Here is a 26219-nt window from a genome sequence, read left to right as displayed (position 1 = left end):
GACATAACTTCAAGACCAGTGTCAAGAGATTTTAGCGTTCTTCACTGTTTCTGTCGTCAAAGCCTCTTGATTTCAGGAGGCTGACGAACCAATGATTTTGTTTTTCCTCTGATATCGTTCTAGATATAAAGAATCGGAGGATGTAAAATACCACTGAAAAATTTAAGGAGGCGCGGCTAATTCAGTCTGAAGATTTTTTTCTATCAGAACAACACGTCAGAATATTCTTGAACTCTTGACTAGAGAGACCCTAGTTTAAAGGTTCCTCACATCACGAGGACTATAATTCACTTCAATAACTGTTCTATGCTATCCATGAATTATATGTATTTACAAAAAGCTTCTCGTAATTGTAATAAATATGTTTTAAGTTAAAAATTCAGCAAGTATTACGCAACCTCACAATTGTATTAATCATTATAACGAGTCAGAAGCGCTACCTGCCGCCAGTCATCCACAAACTTTTGCAAGAATAGGAACCTCCTCTTTCGAAAAGTAGAATTTTCCTTCAACATCATTTCCAAATCTGAATTTTGCCTTAACTTTAAACTAACCAGTTTACATACTACCTGCAATCTGTTGAAAGATGTGCAAGTCCAGCAAAGCGATGTAATAGATCCTATTTTTATTATCTTGGCAATATATCTTACAGAACATTTTTATGCTTAGTTTCAAAGTATAAAAAGCTAATTTTATTATATAAATTCTTCAGAAATATTTTATACGTTTTCTTACAAAAATTCATTCAAGTATTACACTCCAGTGGTGATGGTAGTAGGGGAGGGGCGAAAAACTCTCCTCATAGTCGGTATGTTGTTGAGACTAGAATCATAAACTTAATGCTACGGTTGGTTGACACGCAGAACTCTTTCAGTCTCAGCAACCATAATTCTGTCAAAGATGTTTTTCTGAAACTGGATTTGAGAGTTTATCCTTAGAAGGTTCAATAATTCTTTCTTTTTATCGCGTTGAGAGAAATCTAGAAGCGTAATTTTACTGAAGTGTTTCGCGTCGAGAAGTTTTTGTGTAAATTATTATGGAAAATTTCAGTAATGTTTTCAGAAAATCCTAACAATGTTCATTTATATATTTGAAGAAATAGCCGTAAATTAGTTTCCATCTACGAAATTTGCTGAAGAACGAAAAGAATAGTCATTTCAAAATTTCTGTTGTTCCAAATTAAAATTTATCTTTCCCCAAAGCTTTCATTTTCGCATAAACAAGAATGCTGTATGAAGGCTTTTTTTCCAACTCATTCAAGTTCTATCAACCATGAAACTAACCTCACACATTCCTGTTGCCATTGCTATTTGCTTCTTATTGGAATTGAGATGACTTTCCTCTAATTTGGGGCGAAACTGCACAGTTAGTGAAGCGAGTCTATACCTCTACGACCAATAGTGAATTCCTGGTGTCCCGCTCACTTCTACCTGTAACTATATTCAGTGTATTAGATATATCATGTTGATAGATCACGCTTACAGCTGCGTAAAATCTTTGCAACTTATATTCTTTGTGTAGTTTCCTAGTGAACTGTTTAATAGCTTATCGATGAATTTCATCTTAAAACATTTATCGCACCTGAATATCCACGAGACATAGTTCCATTGGTCAAAGATACACACAGTTCTCTTACTTATTTTTCAGCATTAAGACTTGATACCACGTCTTTTGCAGCAGACTGTAAATACACGGGTTTAAATTTAATACATTGTAAATACACTGGTTTAAATACACAAAATTACAGCAATAAACTGAAAATTTGTAACTCAAAAGGTATGCAAGCAAATTAGACGAAATTTGTAAATAATATTTATTGTACCACTTGCAACTTAAAAACACAAGACAATGTTATACAGAGAATGTACGATTTGTAATATCAGAAATCAGAAATCTCCTAAATTCGAACATACAAACTAAATTAAAAAAAAAAAAAAAAAATCTCTTGAGTAGTGACTATGATCACCCCGAACATCATTACAGGCATGACAATGATTTCTCAAGCTATTTATGATGTTATCCTTGAGCTGCGTGGTTAGTAATGCCCACTTATCATGAAAAGCAGCTTTAAGCCCATCTCGGGCTCAGGGAAGAGGTTGGAAGCAGAAAAAATGCATCCTGCACATGTCCAGTGGGATTAAGGTGGGCAGAGCGTACTGTCCATTCTGTTCGGATTATAGTTTCTTCTTCAAGAAATTTTTGCACTAGGGGAGCAGTGTAAGGTTGGGCATTATCTTCTTGCAAAATGGAGGTATCGCCAATTACGGCAGCCATACGAACGAAAAATAGGATCAAGAATATCGTTTCTGCACTTCAGAACATTGAGAGTTCCCTGTGACAATATATGCAGGTCTCTGAGCCTTTCTAACAATACTCCTTCCTATACAACTACCACCTGCATATTATCCCTTCTCATATATTAACCGGAAGATATCGAGTGTTTTCTTCTCTCCATATGTAAACACGTCAAGAAACAGTCTGTAAAACAAACCGGGACACATCAGTGAACAGAACCGAACCTCCACTGATTCCCAAACTCCAATTTACATGACTAGGTGCTCAGTTCAAATGTTCTATTCTGAGGTGTGAGGTTAGTTAGTTAGAATTTGGGCACAGCTCGGCCCGTCTAGTAAACATAAATTCCATTTATAACCAAAAATGGACTGCCCCCTAAAAGACACTAGGAAAATACAAAAGGAAAGACGGGAGAAAACAAACACAAAACAAGTGTTGTTGTGAAATAAAATAAAGTAGAAGGAAAAACATATAATCACAAGCACGTGCACATCACATCACATCCACATATCATATATATACACAGATAAAAAAGGGAGGAACGTCTCCTAATACTGAATTTTCGATAGTATCTTTATTGTTCATTATGATTTTCATAATATCCTTCTTATATTTCTCTGGGAGTAATAATCACGTTCACTGGTAATCATAAAATCTTCTCTGAAACAAGCAGTTAATTCACATAATTTCATAAAGTGCACATCATTACTTATTACAATACATATTTTACTGTATGGATTGCCCTGCATACCAAAACTTGGTAGACGGTGGCGGGAGGTAGCGGAGCGAACCTCTCGCTTCATACAGACCTGTTTCATGTAGCCTTGAGTACTATCGTAGCTGATACTGTACTTCCTGTATCAAAAATAAATCCGGATCTAAGCTAAAATGGATTTGCAGTCCTGTTGCGACGTGCATTAAATCGCAAATACCGGTCACCTTCAGAACTGGTAACTGGTAAGCTTCGGTAGGTCCTGTAGAGGCTGAACCAGTAGTCAGAAATTGGTTCCACAACCGATTTACTACCGGAACGACAGACATTTAGCCATCTTGCAACGTTTGACTGTCGTTGACCTGCTCTAGCTCTCTAACACAATTTTGTTGGCAAAATGTTGTCTCGAACTCATTTATACGTTTTGGCCATCTCGAAATTGTTTACTATATTGTCGTTTATTGAATGGATATTTCCTCGTAAACAGCTGGTTTTCAGTATTTACGTAAAACGATGACAGCGCCACTATTTTGCATAATGCTACTAAAAGTAGCTTGCTTTTATTTGTAACATACCCAGATTTCAAGAATTTCAAACTATTTTAGCCGATTTATCGCAATTCTTCAATTTATCAAATTTAGAAATGAAGAAAAGGAACTTTTTTGGATACCAGATTTTATCTCAACTTTCCATCGCTTTGGAAAGTCAAGTGACTTCTTTTTCAAGTGTATAAGTATCTTACACATTAGGTGCTTTTCAATGAAGATGATGTCATTAATTGTTGGAAAATATCTTCCGAGAAAGTGTAGTTCTGCCCCTTCCGACATAATAAAATACTAAAGACAAGTATTCATTATTATACTTTCGTATCTAAGATTGTTCTGATGAGTTTAATAGAGCCAGAAGACAGCCAACTTCCGGAGTTTCAGCGGTATTTTTGCAGTCAGTATTTGTCTGTATGACTAACTTCACTTGTATCCTTACACTTCATTTAAATCTTTGTTTTATATAGTTAAGGTTTTCTTTTTTTAATTAACCGCTTGTCTTAACCAATACGAAAAAGAGATCTGAAGTCAAAGGTTTGAAAGAATAGCGTTTCTTTGTGTTAAGTGGGAAGGCGAATTTTTACTATAATCTAAAACCATATGTCAAGAATAAGACAAGTACATAAACTAGTATGTTTAGGATATTTATTTTGAAAGAAAAAGCAGCCTCAGAATTCTAAGCTATGCTTTGAAAACTATAAGGGTACAAGTCCTAAGTAAGTAGAAATGTGTGACCTAGAAAGGTGGGAGATGATAATCCAAAGATGCTATTATGTTAAATTTTATCGTTTTCGTCTAGTATACAATAAAATGAAATAAAGAAAAGAGCACTTATATCATTTGAAATGAATAGGAAGTTTTCTCATGCTTGTGTTTGGGTTTGCCCGTTAAGAAATAACTGATAAACCGTCAGCATCGAGTATTGATTTACACTTCTGTGTTCACACGAAATGAAGTACTCTAATTGGTGATGCGAAAAAGATTCTTTATGCTCATGTTACACGAAAATGACAGTGATTGAGTCCAAAAGAGAAGCCAAATCTCTAAGATAAAGCAGGACTGCATCCAAAGAAGGTTTTGCTCTACATTTAGTGTGATTATTTTGACCTGTCAGAAAACAACTAAATTATTGATGTAGATATAAGTTGCCATCAGTGTCAGATCGCTTGAAGCAGATTTAACTCAAAGTTGACTTGCACTGATCATGTAATACTTCATCAAGAACGTTAAATTACTTTCTGCAAAAGTTATTTGATAAAAGTTTAATATTCCTTATTTATTCACCTAGCAGTTTAGACAGTGATTCGTTCAGCTATTAGCTGTTTAGGTCACTTCAGTATTTTATTGTTGACAAAAATTTCCTCTATAAACAGTAAGTCGAAATTGTAATAAATAAATATTCAGTATCAAAACTAAGGGAAAGAAGTTTTCAAAAAAGGGAGCACATAAGTAAGTTGTTTCAAAGATAGTCAGATGTCATAGAGAAGAATGAACACTGTATTAAGGGGGGCTTGTAAAGCCCTCAGGGTCTTCTGATCTGTTACTGTTCGAAGAATGGCTTATTTATTTTAAAAGAAATTACTTTCAGTTCCTTACAGCTGACTACATAACATAGTTGTTTTGAGAATTAGTAACCAGAATATTTGTGTGTTTTGAACTGTATGCGCAAAGAATTAGTAACCAGAATATTCGTGTTGCCGCCAAATATTCTGGTTACTAATTCTTAGCGCACACAATTCAAAACATTCTGTTGCATTTTTCTGCTAGAACTTAAAATCCTGCAGATGAATGCATAATCAAGTTAAAAGTTTCTTGCTGCATGTAAAATTAAAATGTCCTCGCTTGAAACAAAATTAAAAATTTTGAATTTTATCTCAAGCGAGGGCATTTTAATTTTGCATGCAGGAAGAAGCTTTTAACTTAATTCTGCTGCACATTTTAATTTCATATTTAGCATATAGCTTTTATTAATTAGATCTGGAAATTAGTGTGAACCCAAAACCTAAGAATTTCAGGTTTAAGTTCTCATTTTATTTTGAACTGAGTTTTTGAAATGTATTTCAATACAAAAAATGCCTAATACTTCCATGCATAAATTTTTTTTAATATTAAAATATTCACTGAATTTTTTGTTAGATTATAAGATAATCCTCGAAAAAATTATTTCAAGTATGGGGCAATTTTATCATTCGCGCAATAGTGAAAAAATGTGTTTTGAGAGAATCAAGTTTTAGTGTAAATGTTTTTTTTTTTAAATACTTTTCTTGTTATGAAATGTATAAAGTATTTATTATCTGAATGATATCATAACATATAACCTCCAGTAGCTGCTACAAGCATAATTAGTCTAAAATAAGCTACATTCACCAAAGTATAACATGTCGACTAAAAATGATTCAAAACTTGTATGCAACCAATGATATACCTTTTAGCAAGATTTTCTTGCAAATAAGAACTTACCTATAAGCAACTATTACAGCTAACATTTTCTGTAACACATTTAAAGTATATCCTACACAGAAAGTATTTAGTATAGCTTTCAAAGAGCAACTTTAACATACTTTAAATATTATGCGTGCAACTGCGAAAACCATACTTTAAGAAAAATTGAGTTTTAACTTTTTTTAAAACTAAACTATGTAAATTTTTTAAATACAATTTTCTAATAATGAAGTGTATTGTATATTTATTTTCCGAATGATAAATTAGTAATATATAAATTTTAATAATTTTCAGAAGTTTTATTAGTATAAAATATGCTAAATTTAACATAACACAGTGTCACGACAGAAAATGACAGCTACACATTGAAAGATAAGTCTAAGGCTTATTTGTACAAATAATTTGTTTGTATTTATAAACATTAAAAGTAAGCTCTAAATTACCATTATCTATTGACGGTAAAATATCATCACTTTATAGTTTCTTGAACCAGGAACTAACACGATTTTTTTTATGTTGAAGAGTACTATACAGATTTCCATGGAGTCTGCGTGTCTTGGGTCCCGACACAAGAAATGCAGATTCCATGGAAATCTGATTGATACCAAATGATCTTATATTTTTTACACATTTTGCATAAGTCTTCCTTAAGCTTGTAAAAACACTAAAAAATTATTTGTATTATTAAATTGTAATATTATAATAAAATCGTCTTCCAGAGGACTTAGAAGAAATTTATTAAATCACAAACGAGTTTGTAAACAAACATGCTCCAGAATCGCTAACTCAAAGCTGGAGTAAGATTGTAACACACAGCTTAGAAAAAACTCCAGTGAAAGTACAAATTATAAAACAATATGTGTAAAAAATGTTAAGATAGTAATTGAAATCTAGACGATAAACACTATGGCAGCTCATCACTGACGTCAGCCCTTTAAGTCAATGAAATGAAGCCTGACTAACTATTTATATTTAATCACAGAAAAAAAAAAAGCAAGTGCAGTTATACCGAGGAGAGTGGTTGCAAAAAAAAGCAGAAAAATAAAAAGCTTTAAACTGAGACCAACCTTGAAAAAATCAGATTTTTTTAGAGTTTATGGTGTACGAAACATACTTTTAATAACGAAGTTTTTGCAATATTTTTAAAGTTGTCTGTTCCACATTATTTTCTCACCAACCTTATATTATTCATTAGATAAAAACAAAGTACAAATGATATCTTAAGAGATACCTTCATGAAGTATTATTAAGAAAATCGTTTCATTTATCCACTACACGTAAATATCTAAGGAATTTTCACCCTTCTTACTGCGTGCCATCGTAGTGCAATTGGAAGTATATCTGGCTGGCAGTCGGGAGACACGGAATTCGAATGCCAATGCTGATTTTTTATGTTTCCTACTTCGAAGTAAAGCAAATATGTCTACAAGTAAACTAGAAGAAATTCCCAAGCAGACATCCATTCGTTTATGAAATCCGAACCAGTTGTCTGTCCTTTCATTCAATTAGATAATTTATCCAGATATCGAGAGATAATATAATGGTATCTGATATCAAGAAAGGCAAAATATTTCCTTACGTTAAGGATGTCGAAGAAGAGTAGCTATCATTTCTGTATGATGACCTAGGTGATTATTTAGTTGCGTGAGATTTAATTCTTTCCTAACTTTTTATTTCGCAATTATATTTGCTTATAGTATCATTCTTATTTCATTTCATTGTAAGGCAAAAGCTCACTGAGCAACTGTTTCGTATTTCGTCAGTTTTCTGGTGTATACTTAATTCTGTCCGTTAGTGGTCTTCAAATATTGTCTACTCAGGGAACACATAAAATTATACATATGTTCGAATCCCAGCTGTTCCCAGAATGCATCAAAAATTTATCAATTTTGCGTATAATTTATATGGAAAATGAAAAGAAAATGATTACTTCAGTACTGTCTTTTATTGAGAATTTAAAACCAAGTTTAATTATTAATTTATTGATCACTACCATGTTATGGTTAATGATCAGTGGTAGCTACTCGATACCATGATATGGTAGTGTTCAAGTGTAATGGCTGAGATGAGCTCGTACTTTTTTAACCCTCCGCGTATTGCTGGATTTTGATACAGTCTGGTCCTGAAATAAGGAGCGGTTTTTTTAAATTTTCTCTATCTTCATATATTACTATTCACATCTATATAAACAAAATTAGCACAATGCATGAAATAAAAATATAAAAATACACAGGATCTTCTTGATTTTACTAAATATACATGATAACTAATTTGTACAGCTAATACTTACTTGTACTCACTTTTTATTATACAAAATATTTTTTAGTATGGTAAACTTTGAAACATGGCTCTAAATGTAATCCAGCTTTACATTTCTTCACACCAAATGCGAGTCTCTTTACGTATTTTCCCTCTTTGTTGTCTTTGTTGGAGCAACACAGAGCAGCACATTGCCTTCTTGATTCATTTTTTATAGAATTTGGTGATATGTGGCATGAAAAATGTCTGCCTACAAGACGCATAAAGTTTACACTATCATCACTAGACCGTATTGATGAGCATGTTGCAGAAGGGTATTTGTCAAAGGTTTCCTCGATTACAACTAACTTGAAATCAAGAAGGCATTTTTTCGTCTTTGTTATTTTTCTGTATATTATGTACGAATTCCACACTGCTTGATCCAATATATAGAAAACTTTGTTATTTTTCTGTATATTATGTACGAATTCCACATTGCTTGATCCAATATATAGAAAACTATTTTCTTGAAATAGTTACGAAGTTGTTTTCGGGTACTAGGAGAGTGCGACATCTCCTGATCGCATCTGTCGGCAGCATCCATTGTAAAGTTATAATCATAAATCACTTTATTTTTTCCTTTGACGTCCCTGAGTAAACTGATACAGATGACGCATCGTGAAAAGAACTAAGCATATTTACTATTTTCTATATTTACTATTTCAAAGTATGCTTCTCTTGATGTTGCCTGATAGACGCTTTTACGTTCAGTACTCAGTCGGAATAAATTTTTGAAGTTACGTAGGTTAAAAGCAATTTTTTCGTCGAGAAATGTGTGGATTCCCATGCAAACAGTGTATATTTTATATGTATTTATTTAATCGCTTTAGTAACTTTTTTAGGTTTGGAGTATTTTAAAGGAGTCAATAGAATTCGAAAATTCCCTCAAGAATCCCTTCCATTTTCTTGAAAGACATCTGTTACTGGGAAGATTTATGTTTATTTCATCTCTTAAAAGCACAAAGGCAAGCATTTTCAAAAATAAACGTGTATTTCACAGTTGCTATCTGTCCAACACCCTTGCGTCTTGAATAAATATTCCCATCTGTTTTTGTAGTTCCCCATAAAAAACAACAGCGAAAAGTCTGTCACTGTAAGAAATAGAAATAAAAATTGGGCTGTTCTCCAGAAGTCATGAATTGTCGCAATATTTTTTCCCTTTCCCTATTCTTCCGTTTCTTCTTTCTTTGCCTGTCCCATGTCTCAAAGAGTGACTAAAGTCTCACTCGACCTTCCTTCAACAAAAAGTAACAAATTCCTTCGTGTCGTAGATCTCTCTGGACATTAGGGTTAACTATCCTGAAAGCGATCAACTCGAATCTAGCAGAAGTTTATCGGAATGGAGTGGACATTTAGGGAAAATTGATGCCTGTCGACTTGTTTGTTTTATCGTGTTCGTGTAGATTGGCACGATTGGCCCAAGAGCTAGATTTTGATCAATGATAAATTTTACAAGATTGCGTTCATTTATTATTAAAACAGGTTGTACTCTAAGGTATTTTCTCCCTCCTTTCTGCATGCCTTCGTGGTGTAACGGTTAATACACTCGGCACGCGTATTCGAGAGGTCCAGGTTCGAATTCCGGCGAGGGCATTGCTCATTTTGCGTGTACTCCTGCTTCAAAATATCTTAATGTCTCTACAGTACGCGATTTCAAAGATAGTCTGAATAAGTAGTAAGATATTCTCTTTTCTTATTCTATTACGATGAGAGAGCATTAGATTTTTTTTAAAATTCCGGCAACATATGTTTGTATAAATTTAAAGTTGAATATTTATACTTGGGTCTTTCTTGCCAAATTTTTTAACATATCAACGCAGCTTTAAAAGCAAAGTTTTAACGCAAACCACATCCATGTAGGTTTCCTTATCCCTTTGCGACACAGTGTGTCCGGTCCGGACACATCTAAAAATTTCCTTCTCAGAAATTTCCGCTCAGAAAAATTGAATGAAAAAGGATTTATAGGTTACTCTGAACCTTCTTTATTTATAGTAGATGGCAGCTCAACACAAACCAGTCTACATATATTTTAGCCATGTTTAGTTTTTTAAGACCCTCATTTTTCAAAGAAATCTTCCAGATTCTTTTTAGAGTATAAAAGAAATTGTTTGAAAGGAAATTTCTATTTTATTTTCTTGGCTGTATGCTAATCTCCTTATTCTTAATTAGTTTCAAATTTTTACCTTGAAATCTTGCCTAAAATCAAACGGCGAACCCTAGGTGTGCCCAGACTGGGCTCACCGATAATCTAGGACAACTGAGAGTCTGTATTTTTTGTTTCTCCGCATCTCATCGGTCAGTTCATTGACAACAATGCTCGATTCAGCACTCTTTTCGAAGCTGTATTCAATCTGTGGGCCCACTTTGGGCACACCTACAGAATTAAAACGATAAGTGCTATCTTCTCAAAATTTTACTTGTGTACTCCTCTAGGCCTAATTAGACTGTCTACCGTGTTTTTTTTTTTTTTTAATCAAAACTCCTACTTTAAAAGGTAGTGTGCCGGAAAGGGTTAAAGAGAAAATAAAGAGATCCCTTAAATGAAGTAATGTAACAAAGAAGAAATGAAAGTAGTTATACGTAATTATTAACAAGTAAGGAATAATTATACAAATTACTATATGTAATAGCTCGCGAGTGAGCGGTGGCAGCAGCAGAATTGGGGTGTTACAGTTTCAAGAAAAAGGCTGTCTAAAATCAATGCCTATGTTATATTTGAAATCCTAACCCCCCTTTCCCAGTTAGCAAATATTAACAGTTTTCGGTAAATAAAGAATCTGTTAGTTTATGTGATGCAATTTATCCAGTGTATTAAATATGTTTACTGTTCTATTTGTACATTTTTATGAATTTGAAAACCTGAGCTCATAAACAAAACTATAGCTACATACTATGAACTGGGCCGTGACTTACTGCTGGGTTGTGACCCATATTGTTGGTGCCCTTGTACAGGACATTGTAGAAAATTAACACAACATGTTAACAATGATACTGACTACAAAAATTTTATTATTAAAGATCATATTTACAGTGTTTCATGTATTCTGTTTGAAAGCTTTCATTCTTAGTTGTACTTCTGCATTACACTTTCTCAGATATAAGGCGCTGTCTAAAAAATGCGAGTCATTTTTAAGTTTGTGCAACAACTTTATTTTATACAACTTCGCCAACCGCACATGCAGCCCAGTGGTTAAGACCTGCGATCCCGATTGATCGAAAAACAGACTGGCTGTGTTGGTCTTTCATGGTTTTTACCGCACGCAACGTTAAGTACGAGCCAGTTTCCACCAGTCTCCTGAGCCAAATATCCTGTATGCTTTGCCATTTTCAAATAAGCAATCTATATATAAAGAACAATGTCTGTATGTTTGTTTGTTCGCGATTAACTCAGTCACTACTACAGCTATCATCACCAAACTTTCTGCAATTCTTCTCTGAATCCTGGGAAAGGTCGACGTCTACTTTTTTCCAAAAAAAGTAGCTAAATTCAGAGATATTAATTAAAAACTCCGAAAACGCTTATTTTCACCCTCATTTTTCCGAGTGGCAACAGTCTCGCACGCTGGAGATAAAAATCTGCTTTGAGTATGCCACTGCTCACTTTCAAATCGTAGAGTTTGTTAATAAAAATACACAATGAAAATCAAAATACACAATGTTTTACAATGAAATAAAAATAGCATTACCAAACATTAAATACATTATTCCCGATTCGAAAAACTCGTGGAAAGCCATTTCGACTGTTCCTATCTTCGTACGACTTTAATCAGCCGATATATTAAATAAAAACTCTGAAAACACTCATTTTCGCACTTATTTTTCCGAGTGGCAACAGTCTCACGCGTTGGAGATAAAAATGCTTTATTTCGAAAAGTGTTGCTACTACTCGCCCTCAGACCCTAGCGTTTGTTAATCAAAAATTTCTAAGTTTTACGAAATCTATGTATCTATATATATCAAGAAGAATGTTTGCTTGTTTGTTTGTTCTCGTTATTGATTTCTGATTCGTTATGATGAATTTTTGTCGCATTTAATCGACTAAAGTTGAATATAGGTGAAATATCGGATGGAACTTGAGCTTTTACGATCATTCGATTAGAAAGACGAAAGTCATTAAAAACTACGTGCCGGTGTTGCTGATATAATGAGAGAGAATTAGTTTATATTTCTATCGATATTTTTTATGTGGGTCCCATATCGCATCAGAATGAAAAATGTATGACTATGAATCGCATTTTTGCATCGTTATTGGAGAAGGATTACAGCGGCATCGTTCTGTCTGTTGTTAGATATATTACTCTCAATCTAACTTAACTGGCATCAGGTACTTCCGCTAGCCTTAACTAATTCGGCTGTATCGTGGACCCGCTCTGTTTGTTTACCAAATCGGTATTTCGTTATCACAATGATGTATATTTTAATATTTATGGTTAAATTTTCTAAATACTGGCCCGTTGATTATGATGTATGGGCAAATATTTTTATGGTGATTATGATAAAGTGTAGGGCGCGTAACATCATAGAACCCGTGCAGCTTATTGCTGCTGGTACAAGTTCGCGTAACGTAAAAAAGATCGTTAATTGGTTAACCATTCGCGCAAGGTTTGGGCATGAATTCGCGTCAGTTTCCGATTAAACGGGTTAATAGACAACCAACAACTTTTGTGTTTAAAACATACACCATAACCATCATACCCACCTTGGGAAACTTTGCTTGTCAGAACTGTTTTTGAAAATTCTCTCATCCTTTCGGTTTAACCCCCCCCCAATCTAAAAAAAATCCTTTACTGTGTGGTAAATAACTTCATCACGGATAACTAAATTTTTTTGACCAACCTAAATTGTCTCATTAAGACTCCAGTTTCAGTAATTGAGCTTCTTCTCAAGTCTGCTTTTCTAAGGCGGTGAGAAAATGAAGCAGGAAGAGCCTTTCAAGGTCAAGAGAGCTTGGTGAATTATTTTCAACGTAGATGGCTCAAATGATTTTATACATTTGCCTGGTTTTCTTTAGGTTGGAACATTCATTTTAAGAATCATTTGACAAAAATTGTTGGACGCTGTCCTAAGTGTGCATTTTTGATATATGTGATATTTTTAAAAATTATTATGAACTTATTTAACGTTTGCAGATCTCATTCTTTCGCTTTTAAGTGTGGTAATACTACATAAGGTATTTCTCCCGCCTTAGCATGTCTTCGTGGTGAACTGGTCAGCACACTTGGCGCGTATTCGAGAGGTCAGTGGTTCGAGTCCCGGCGAGGACATTGCACATTTGTCATCTTTCCTGCCCCAAAATAACCTAATGTCTCTATAACGAAACGTTTTGTTTGCGCTATATTATCAATTCGGAATATAAATATACGTCTTTGGAAAGGCATTCATATCTCTTGACATTTTTGAAAACCTTTTAGTAGTATTTAGTAGAAGAACTTTTTCGCGTGATTTCTAAGAATCTGAGTCTCTTCGAATAATCAACCTAGATTCTTTTTATGCCGTTATATTAAGGAAACAAATTTTTGTAGTAATTACTGGTAATTAAGAACCTGCTAAAGGACATTACCGAGGAGATTAAAAATTATCCTGATGGTGGAAAAATACATGACCGAAAACATGTAGCGTTACATCAAACTGTGGGGAGAACAGAGATCTAGTGTATGATATAGAAGTATTTATTTTGAGGCGAAAAAAATCTGCTGAAGTTATGGATATTTTTTGATAATTTTTTATATATTTGTATACGATTAAAATTTAAAATGTGTATAAATTTGTTAATTATTATTTTACTCTCTGAATTATTTCTTATATCGATTTCTGAAATTCGATATGAATGGATTCGTCTATATATACAAAATACGCTAAAATGAATTAATAATCTGCCTGAAATTCACAAAACCCTGATAAAATGGCATGAAAAATGTGTAGATTATAGCAATAAGTAGAAATATTTGGGCTGAACATCACCGAAAGGAAAATGGGAGAGATCTGCACTCAAGATGTGATTTTTAACTTAGGCTCATAAGGTATGGGTCTAGAGTACCATATTTTAGGGGCCTCCAAACTATTTTATACAGCTCCTGATAACTGTCTGAACTCGCAAGATCTGGATTCCTGGCTCCGTATTTTAGGGGATCTCGAAAACACCCTATAACGCCTCGTAAATTTGTTTTCCCCTCAAAAACGCATATTAAGTGGATACTAGAGGACTGAAAAAAAAAAAAAAAAAAAAGAGTTCTGCCTAAAGCCTTATAAATTCTGTGCAAAAACAGAAGCCGTGTCTGTCTAAGTCTCAGCGTTTGTACAAAATACGGATCTGTTATTCTTATGCACAAAATAATTTCAGCTGTTGTAGACATTTTTTAACGCAGTTTTACTTCCTTTAGTCTAAAATTCCGGTATTGGGAGATAAACCGAAGAAGGGAATAAAACTGAAATATATTCTACAGTTCAATTTAGACATATCCTTTTTCATAAAATAGCTGAATGGTTTTACTTCATTTTCAAAGTATTTGCTTTTTTGGTATGTCTCGCTATTTTATGTTCAAAAGACCGCTATCATGTAATGGGATCATTCCTTTCAAGCTTTTACAGTGGTGCATAGTTATATAGGTTTTATTCCCAAGAAAATCATTTTCTTATATGGACCGTGAATCAAATTTTAAGTCTGTTAAATTTTTAAAAAAAAATCCACATGTTTCGCTCGTGAAGAAAAGATCAACAGCAGCTGACGTTTAACAGGGTATGTATTAAAAATGAGTGATGTAGAAAAAGTTGAAAGCGGAAGGACAAGTTGATGTACGGTTATTACATTATTTAATATACCTCTGCAGTTATATTTCGGATAATACAGTAAATTAACTCATTACAAATATAAATAATTGTTCTTTAGATGAAATCTGAGAAAATAATTGGAAATAATATTTTTATTAGTAATAAAAATTCTTTGAATTCTGAAAGCATCGCTTAATCAACTGCTTAAGCAGCTGATTAAAGCATATGTAGGTAATCTTTGACTTATGAGAGAAAAGAATTAGTGTTAAATATATTCTAATTTAAATTGTCGCCAGCATATGGTAGAGTCATTAGTTTTTTGAAGTAGGAAACACAAAAAATGAGCAATGCCCTTGCTGGGACTCAAACCTGGACATCTTGACTACTCGCCGAGTGTGCTACCGTTACACCACGAAGGCATACTGAAAGGAGGAGAAAATACCATATATGCTCCCTCTTTTAAAGGGGTACTGAGGATTAGAGGACCCAGTCACCAAATACTGATGGTGATGAATTATCACCCACCACCTTTTTTAGTTCGGGCGCCACTGCAGAATCATTAGTTTACTTTAAAGCACCCCCTTCGCTTGAAACTCCTTGTTATCTCTGGAAATTCTAAAATTCCAATTCGAGAAGTTTAAAACTTTGTAAATATGGATGGTGTTAAAATTTGTTTGCAAAAAAACATATTTTTACAAAACATTTAGTATATTTTTATTACCAAGTAGTTATTAGTTATGAATCAGCTTTTGTTTTAAAAACCAAGCATCATTATGAAAAGAGTATATCTGGAAAGAAATTATAAAAATACCTTTTACAATACACCGAATAAAATAACTTTTTAATCGTAATGTTAAGTTCTACAGTTTCTGTGAGCTTTGTATATGACATCTGTTTTGAATTTTTTAAACTGAATTTTTTATTCCTTTAAGGAAATTGTTAAACTTGTTGTTAAATCGCATTTTCACCTTTAGAGGTTTTCTCCCCTTAATAATTGCATTCCTTTTATTTTTCAGCTTCCTTTTACGGCGCCAGTTATTTAAAGATTCCCCTACAAGATGCCCAAAGCACGACTTACATCTACTTCAAATTCCGCACTTACAGAGCTAACGCTTTCCTGTTCCTTGCCGCTGGGTCCAGTGACTATTGCCTGCTTGTTCTCGAAAAGGGAGAGATTCAGGTATGCCTTTATTTGTATTGAGCATCTGCAGCTGCACAAACAATTTTCTATTGTGTTTATGAACAAAAGTGTTGCTTTTTCTCCATCTTCAAAAAGAATCCTTTGAAAAAAATTTTATGCTGAGGTAACATTGCTGATACAAATCGCTACAAGTGATTTTTCTTGAGAAGAATAATGACTAATAATAGATCGAAGAGAAACAAGCCTTTGTTAACTTTAAGTGTAAACAAAATTCAGCCTCAAGTCTTTAAGTGTTTTGTATCAAATTTTATTTCTTGAGGAACTTAAACATAACCTCTCCTAATGATTTAATATACACAGTCAAACTTTAAAATTTCGCTTTAAAAGAATAGGAATGTTTTGCCAAATACAAATTTTCCATTAATATTTGTTGGTCCGTTAATCATTCTTTCAACTTTATTTTTGGGTGATCACAAAGACTTTTTTCATTTGGCGAATTAAATTTCCATGAGTGCACAGTTCGACTCCTTCTCAAATTTTATAGCTCATATGTTATATGTTTTATATATTTCCTCTGATTTATCTGTTCCCTCAGTTGGTACTACAATTATTGTTTATTTTTATTATTCTCTTATATTTTTTTCATGTATTATTTTTTAAACATAGATACAGTATTTTTGCTTTTTGGGAGGGAAAAAAAAAGGTCTCAATTTCCTTTATTAGAAATATGATTTAAAAAAAGTGGTGCAAATATTGAATTTTTCCTTACTTGCAAACACTGCAATTAATTAAACAACTGCCTCGTGTGACTAGACGTAGAGCATTCTTAGCAGAAAGTATTCATAGCTTCTGTCAAGAATTATGTTATGAACATACTGCAGCTGATATTATAGTAGAAATTATTAATGAAAATAAAAAAATTAATTATGGTAAGTCATGCATTCCAAATAAGCAGTAATTCTTGAGAAATCATAAGGACAAAGACAGATTCCTTCGAAACCTTTCGTCATATTCTGTCGAAATCAAAAATCACTTTTCTGAAAGTAGCGACAAATTAAGATTTAATTCATTTAAAAAATTATTTCATCTTATTTGTCTAATTATAGCATTCACTAAGCTCTAAAGTGGTTTCTAAAGCTGTTTTTCAATACCATTTCTGCTGGCCGTTGAAACAATGCATGGTATTTTATGTTATTATATTTGATTTCTCATTAAAAATGTTATAAAAGTTACCTCAAGTAAAGTGATAAGTCTAACTAGTACCGACCTTAGTGTACGATTATATACCAATATTTTATGGAATCAGATTTATCTAATAATAACTGAACGATAAGATAGTTATCGCTGACCTTATAACAAAATTATTCAATGATAAAGAAAAAAAATAATAAAATAAAATCTGAAAGCTTTCATATTTTACATTACGTCCAAAGGGGCGTTGTTTTTTAACGTTTTGTGTGTTACCTATATTTATTAACCATCAAATTCAGTTCAACAGCAAAATTGCAAAATAATTTCGAAATGAGCATATCTTTAGAATTTCCGATACACAGTCTCGCGCGCTGCAGATAATTTTTTTCCCCGTACAGTGCTGCCATTGCTCGCTTTGAAATCGTTGAGTTTCTTAAAGTCATAAATACTAAAAACTCATAAATACTTTGCAAAATATGAAATAGATAATAAAACAAATTCCAAATTTGGGCTTTCAGTTGCCCATATTCGAGTGGAGACGTACGTTGTTCAAAATTTGACGGCTCTAGGTACCGTTGTAGAAACATACATACATTTATGTAGATAATGCGGAATAGCATGTTACTTAAATATTAGTATGATGTGTTGTGACATTTCGTAAATTTAATTTAGTGGTTGATGCTCTGACTTTTAAACACTTATATGGACTATCCTGAACACTGTGGTTTTCTTCAAATTCTGCATAATTACAATTCGTTCACTAAAATTTGGTTACCTTGGAAGTAATACATCTCCAAATGCCTGATACGACTTCTGGAAAAAAATAAGCAAAATCTTGATTAAAATTTGGATGATTTATGTATTATTTACCATCATTATTCCTTAGTTTCTCATTGATTGCAGGCGGCTGGAGAATCAATTGCTGGTCAGTGTAGCTAATTTCTTTATGGTAATGACTTCGTCTTTATGCTAATTTTCTTTATTTCCTTTTTAATTTTAAACCTTAAAAACGATAGCAACGCTAAAGGTTGATGCTATTCGAAAACTTCGGCAGCGTATAGCTTTATTTATTCAGTGGTATATATTTGTTTTCTTATTTATTCTGTTACAAGCATAATTCTGTGTACAGCAACGATAAGAATATTTATCATGAAGGTGTAGAATATTTCGGCATTGCGACATTACATAAATTATATCAACTCGATTTTTGTTTTTTAATTTTGAAGTTAAAAAATTGCACATCTTCAAACATTTTAACCATGCCCTTAGTGGTGGATTCCTGAAACTTTAAGAATTATTTTCCAGATGATTCCATAATAATTACTTTTTAGTTGGCTGTCCATCAGCAGCACCACAGGTCCGGGGCTCCAGGGATGAAAGGCTGGGCAAGGTTGACTCAGCCTTTCGTCCCTGGAGTGGGTCGATAAAAGGAGTACCAAGTTCGCTTGGGGACTAAACACCGGGGATCCTGCGACAAGCCGACCACTTACGCTAAGATGCACAAACACCCCGGAGCCAACGGTCTAGAGAGCAGATTTCAGGGAACTGCCGGCCATGGCTCTCTATGGGCTGTTTGTGCCGCCGAGTTTAGTTTTAGTGTCTGTCCATAGGTGTCAATGTTGACATACGTGAATGCAATGCATAACAAGGCAGATTTTGCATTATCGACCTCATGTGTTCTTTAAGTGCCTCCATTAATTGAAATACTGAAGCAAAATAAATATCTCAATAATATATGCATATAGTATTTCAAGTATTTCGTTATCTCTTTTCCCAAATTTAACACTAAATTCAATCGCATATCTGCCGTATAAGAGAGACGTCTTCGTCGTCCATCACGACAAAACCTATTAGATACTTCATTTGCTACAACCAGCTGCAGTGACCAGATACTGAAGGTCATTGCTGTCAAAGAACCTCTAACCCTTAGAGGTACTTTGCCGTCTCGCTACAAGTCGAAGCACAATTTCATGAAACTCGTACAAAGTTGCTACGTCTAATATTAGGAAAGAAAAACAAATGCGATCTGAAAAACTTTCAATTAGCTCTTATAGTTTAAAAAAAAAATAAATTTTGAAAGCATCTTTCAATGGAACGATTTCTGATTTTAAGTTGTAAAATACTACGTATAATAAATTACTTTTTTGAAAAATATTTTGACTTCACTGTAGGAGTATATCGCAGAAAAAATCCATAAAGAAAAAGAGGAAATACATAGTTGAATTTATTTCTTGCAGTATTTCTTTATGTTATTCTTATTAGGATGATATAACATTTTAAAAATACTTCTTATGAATAATTTTTTAAAGTAATAATATAAATGAAACCAACCATACTTATTCTTTTCAAGGTCCCCGTTACCACCATACTATCTGAGACTTTGGCAATTTAAGAAATTTAAATAATATATTTCTTACTTAGAATATTAGTTTCGATTTTCTTGCTTATTTTTGAGAGATGCGTGTTAAGAAATTGCTTATGCCTTTTTTTTTTTTTTTTTTTTTTTTTTTTTAAGTTTGCGATTACTTTTCAAAATTTGGGCGAAATCCGCTTGTCCAAAGACTTGTCAATTGTCTTTGTTAGTACTTTTCCAATTGAAACTCAGTTGTATTTTTTCGAACGAAATTATAAAAAAATAATCCATCTGTAACTATTTGGTGTCTTAAGTATTTTACATTTTATTCTGCTGAAACTCTGCAGAACATTTCTTTGGTTTCGTGATTAGATTTCGACATTCTACTTAATGATTGTAGTCCCGATATCGTTTTAAATATGTCATTCTAAGCAGAAAGAATATAGATGTTTAAATATTGTTTGCTATGCAGATGTTAAGAGAATAGGTTTTATCTTTGAGCTAACAGGTTTTCATGGAAACATAATACGGTTCGATATTTATTTTACACTGTATGGATATTGCTTTCTCTCTTATTTAATATTCTATTATTTTAGTAGTCTCTTATTTTAATATTTTGTTTCTATTATTCATTCTCTACACAGGACCGTCACCGGCAATCGGATAGAAATCTCTTTCCTATACGTTTAAAGTATCGTATCTGTTACTGCAAAAAACTTAATCAATTCTTGCACTGGCATGAAGGTATTTTTTTTACTTGGAGAATCACGATACATTGCCTTTTAGGGCCACAATGCAAGAAATAATTCCGATAATAGGAATAAAAAATACCTATTTGTCATAAAGGTATGGAAATCTGTTGTTTCTGTATGGATATATGTACCGCTTGCATGAATATAGTTATCTATCCTATAAAGAAAGGTCCGGTAGGCGTATACAGTTGAACTTTTGCTTAGAAATGTAAATTAAAAAATGTAGTGTTGTCATAGTAACCTGTAATGTTTTCTTTTATGTTTTGGCAATAGATTATTTCGATAGACATATGGGCTTGAGACCGATTTGATTCAGGCTGAAGTATCTGCTCAAACAGATGCCCATATCGATCTTTTCTAAATTTATCTGTGTTTCTGATTTTTCTAGAAGTTATTACTTTTCTGCGTTGACTTTTATCTAAAGCATATGGGCTAAAACCGTAGTTTCCAGACTGTAGATACGGGGTGGAGGATGAATAATTATATTTAAATGCATTTCTCTTTGACATCAGGAGAAAGGAAAAGTATTTATTGTTTTAAAAATAAAATGCTTTCAGAAATCTATAGAATTTTTTCATTTTATTGTAACACTTTATGGAATTATTGCTGTTGATTTTATGCTTTTGGTATGTAACACGCAACACACGAAGTAGTTAAGTCTTTTGAGTGTAATGTGTAAAGGCTTTTATTTTTAAGAAGCATTACAATATTGACTTTAAAAATACTCTAGAATTATCTTTCACAAGTCACACTTTTGTTTTGTGAAACAATGTCGAATTAAATTAAATTTAATAGATTAGCCTAACGGCTCACAGACTAAATTAATGCGCACGGAAGGCTGTGGTTTGCAGAAAACCAGCAAGATTAGCTAGATGGCTAGAAGCAGTCAACGTCGCAGAATCAAATGGCTAATAAGTCACGGTAAAATGTGGCCTGAAGTAGGCTGTAAAGTTAACTTGCGTAACCTTCGCTTAAATAAGCACTTCTTTCTCCCTCAATCTATCAATTATAATTAGCCAGGAGGTGTTGCCATCCTCCTGGCTAATTGTTAAAATCCTCCTTGCTAAAATATTGTTAAAAACATCAAATCAAAAATCTCTTGAGTATATCTCCAAACTGCACATGTTATAGCTTTATTCGCATGTACTTCAAATCTGTATATGTTGTATGCGTTAATGTTTTAATGTGTTGTATGCGTTTGATTTAGTATTTTCGGGTCATTTTTTAGTTTTCCGAAATTCTAAATTAAATATTCCTCTGAACTACAAATAAGTATTCGTTGTGGTAGTGTGGTTGTCGCATTGAATTTCGTCATTCTCAAAATCGTTTCTTCATGATGTCATATATTCAAGTATTTTATGATGTCGTTTTACCTTGCACCTATTACGAATAATGTTTTTCATACTGTTATCATATTAAAATCAGGATAAAAATGCGTGCATGTATTTAATATTTCAAAAATGTATATTGGACAACGGGCTAAAAATAAAAATTAAAATTAAAACTTGTGTTAGAAATTTATACTTCAAAATTGGAAAACGCTGCAAGTTAACATATATGACAATAAATTAAAAAAAAAAAAAAACAGCATTTTAATGAAAATGCCTTTTATGAATACTTTGATTATCCTTTTTGTAAATTTAATTGTTGCTGAAAGAGAAAAAAAATTAAAATATGTGTCAGGCTTTCTTGTGTTCAAGAGTCGTGTGTTCTGTGGCTTGTTTTTTGTTTCAAGAGATTAAAAGGTCTTGTGCGCGTTTATCTTTAAATGTTTCAGTGGTCGACTTACATGCCTCATAAATAATGTTCTTATGCTTTAAAATTAGGTTTTACTATCGATTAATAAAAACTTGTAAAAAAATTATAGAAACAACTCCCCAAGATCGTCATTATCACATAAAATGAGTATCTTTAGTGGAAGTTAGTATCTTTTCACATAAAATGAGTATCTTTAGTGGAAGTTAGTATCTTTTCACATAAAATGAGTATCTGTAGCAGTAGAATTCACTCATAAATGCTTAAATTTTTGTGCAAGTTCTTTCGGAATGAATGGGAACGAGTGTTCAGATTCTTATTTCAAGTACTATCCTAGTAGTTGGATAAAGGTTTCGCGTGTGAAAGATGGATTATGTGTCTGAGAAAGTATTTGATGGATTGTGAAAATTACCGTGGGATTTAATTTGTTTTTTTTTTGGGGGGGGGGTGTTATTTCAATACGAACTTTACTCAAAAAATAACTCTCGTAAATCCCTAGTACGAAACATCTTAATGGAAACGCATTTATTATATATTCCGGCGTATAAACACCAGCTTTTAATACAAAAAAATAAGATCAAAATTTACGAGTGTGCATTGTACGCTGAATATAAAAATGATAGAATAAAAATAAGGAAAAGACGAGCACACAGAAGTTAGATTTCTACATGTAACCTAAGTGTTTTTATGTAAAAGAAATGATATACCTAAGAGTGAAATATGAAAATATGCTCCATAATATGCTTCGATTTAGGATCAACAGTACTATACTTCGATTTTAGATGCACTTTTAACGTTATGTTTTTTAATGAATTTTTCAATATTTATACCCTTGGCATAAAGTATAGAAACTATAAAATATTTAAGTAAACTACTTGAAACTTGGAACAATTTTTGTGTGTAGTTATTACATTAAATACTTGTTTGCATAATATTTTCCTTTAACATTTAGTCTTAGAAAATAACAATTTCTGAAGTATTGAGGTTTGGTCTTTAATAGTTTCTGACGTTAACGAATAATTAATTAAGAATATCTCTGTTAAGGGCATCTCTTTTTTTCTAGGATATTTCGTAATTTTTCGAGTATTTAGGTATTTAATAAGCTTTTAGAAATATTAAGTAGAGTTGTTGCATTTTTATGGATGAGAAATGTTTCGAAAAGGCTTCACGCAATTAATCTTCTGAATAAATGAACTATCCTGCCACAATGCATAAAAAATATTTGCAAAATGTTCTTAAAACTCATTGAATTACTTTCTAAATTGTCATTTCATGGTGTTTGTGTTCTGTTCTCATAATAGTATCGGTGGCATTACGTTTGACATGTTTGGAGGACATTTTCGGTAACATAGCTCCGTAATATTAAGTATAACGTTAAATAGCATTAAAAATTTTAGTTTGTTAACTAGTAAAGTTCTAGAGTCATTAGATGTTTTTAAAGCCGGTCCTCGCCGGGTTTCCTGTCCTGGGTCTCTCGAATTTTAGTTGAACGCGCTTTCAATTATACCACGAAAGCGTACGGTAAAGGAAGAGAAATTTTCTTACAAATTTTAACCATTTTTTTTGCCAAAGAATTACTTAGCTAATGCATATATGCTTACGTTTTATTCTGATATATACACATAAAAGCTGATGCTTTAATTTTCATTAGCGCGTTGGCGAAGTTAGAGCTTTTGCCCACCAAAAAATCAAATCTATAAAGTATCAAAACATCATATAGAGAAATAAATAAAAGCTATGTGTTAATTATTGAGATAAAACTTTAATTCCATTGCTTTGTGAGGTTTATTTTAATTTGGTTAATCAGTTATTTTATGATTTGAATCTTTATTGCCACTTTCCTGTTTCCGTTTTCCCGCCAGAAGGCAAATTAGCCCGCGTGTATTTAAGTGAGGTTTTGAGATGTCAGAGCGTATTCTGCCGTTTGGAGGCCACGTGATTAGGTTTTCTATTCTAGATAAGAATTCCTGTCTTCAGCGTTGCTACTTGCCGATAGCTTAAGTTCACGCCGGTGAATTCTGAGCCAACTTCGCAACTGAATTACTCTGTGTAGCCCTCGGCTATTTGTATTTAAATTAAATTTACTTTTTAAATTTCTTGTGTGAATTGAATGCACAAAGAAACGATGATCCAGAAATCGATGGTATTGGACATTTCTCGGCGGCCGGGGGGGGGGAATCATATGAGAGCGGAGAAAGCATCAATTCTTAGTTTTATTTCAGAGTTTAGTTCGGAGTTTGCTTTGAAGAACTTACAATATTATTTTCCTTGTAGAAGGGGAAGATATGCATTATGGCACGAAAAGGAGCTTCACATAGTAACGTTCCGTAGTATCGAGAAAGGGACATGGTGAACTCAAGGCTTCTGGCACTGCCTTCTGAAATTTCGCGACAAAATTCGAAACTTGGCACGTAGATGTATCTACAGTCTTCGGGAAGATTCGGAAGCGCCTACGTTGAGTGTGTTAAGAAAATTGGCAGAACATTCATTATGCGACCGAAGGTTAGAAGTAAATATATTACGTAATATTTAGTGACATATACGTTTGGAAAGCGTGAAAGTGATCATCTTAGAAATAAAACTGGAATTTATTAAACCCTTTTTAAAAAAACTGTATTAAAAAAGATGAAAATCAATAAATGTTATTACGCTGAGTGGTCTTTACCCTGAGCGGTGTTGGTATTGAATAACCCAACAGCGACCAAATGGTTAAGGCGCGGAACACTGGTAGTTCGATCGGAGGTTCGATCCCGCAAACGGGCTGGCTGCATAAGCGTTTTCATGGTTTTCGCCATGTGTAACGTGTCTACGAACCAGTTTCACTTAGAAAGTCATCCACGGAGGCATCCCTTTCCCTAGTCAGATAACCCTCGATTTGCTTTGGCGTAATCAAATACACCATGTTGGTATTAAATAAATTTTAAACTGTCCGCCCAGTTATCCAAACTTTTGCTGTTCGAGCTGTGCTAGTTCCCGACAAGTTTGGATAACCAAAATTTTGCTGCAGCTGTTGTCTGGAAATTTATTTGAGATTGGTTGAAATTTCAATTTTAAATCTTTATCCCTGACTGCTTATTATATAATTTGAATAGTCTTTTATTTGTTTAATCATTATTACTAAAGATCTTTTAAAAGACGTAAAGACTTTATCTCAACTTTAAAATACTTTCATTAAAGTATATATTTTTCCATTTATTAAATTTCTTTTATTCCCGTTTTAGAAGAAGAATATAGAAGAAGAATAAGAATTGCTTTTAAACTCATTACCAGGAAACCAATAAAATTCTACGAATTCTCCAATCATTCCCTTGGTACATTCGCACAAATTTATTTTAAACAAGAAACAGAGAACATTTCTTTTCTTATGGAAGAAACTAAAAGACTTCTGAAAGCCGCTCTTATAAGGCGGGATAGAATTTGAGAGAAGCAAGAAATGCAAGTTATGTAAATACGCGAAAAACGAGAGGAAATTGGGCACTTAGAGGTGAATTTAAAGCTGACGAAGCCCAGCACGCGTCATTTCTTGTTAAATCTTTATGTTTATTAAGATGAGTTAGATTCTAGTTTAAAGCAGTTTATAGAAAAAATTTTCTTATATGTTTCTACTAATGTTTGTGTTTTACTGGTAGATTAAAAGTATTAAACTCATATCATAATATCTCAGAAGATTAGGAAAAGGACTGTATAGAATAACCCTCATGTAATATTGCTATCAAATTAGAAGCACTGAGAGTTGTAAAACTATATCATTTAAAAGAATTGAAATCAGGATAAGGAAAATTGTTTTCATACTTCATATGAGTCACAAGGGAATTTTAATTACAAAATAACACTCATATAAAAAATTTTTAAAATACAATCTGAGAACCTTAGTTTGCAATCTAACACATCAAAGTGAATTTTATCATTGTATAAGTAAAAATAGTACCTCATGTTGCCTACTAATTAAACTAAATATTTACCCTTA

The 26219-nt window shown here is 32.9% G+C and overlaps 1 protein-coding gene across 1 annotated transcript in view; it reads left to right on the top strand.

Moving 5' to 3' along the window:
* Positions 1 to 26219, top strand: part of LOC118190444 (chondroitin sulfate proteoglycan 4-like) — a 440283-nt gene that overhangs the window by 308026 nt on the left and 106038 nt on the right. The window contains exon 2 of the mRNA XM_085810557.1: positions 16077 to 16240. Within this exon, the coding sequence (XP_085666683.1) occupies positions 16077 to 16240 (164 nt within the window). The remainder of the gene's footprint in view (positions 1 to 16076; positions 16241 to 26219) is intronic.

The sequence above is a fragment of the Stegodyphus dumicola genome, chromosome 2 (genome assembly GCF_044657685.1).
Source record: "Stegodyphus dumicola isolate Sdum_Otavi_A_Nest chromosome 2, ASM4465768v1".
Taxonomy (NCBI): domain Eukaryota; kingdom Metazoa; phylum Arthropoda; class Arachnida; order Araneae; family Eresidae; genus Stegodyphus; species Stegodyphus dumicola.
The sequence above is the reverse complement of the archived record's forward strand: the minus strand, read 5'-3'. Positions and strand labels throughout refer to the sequence as shown.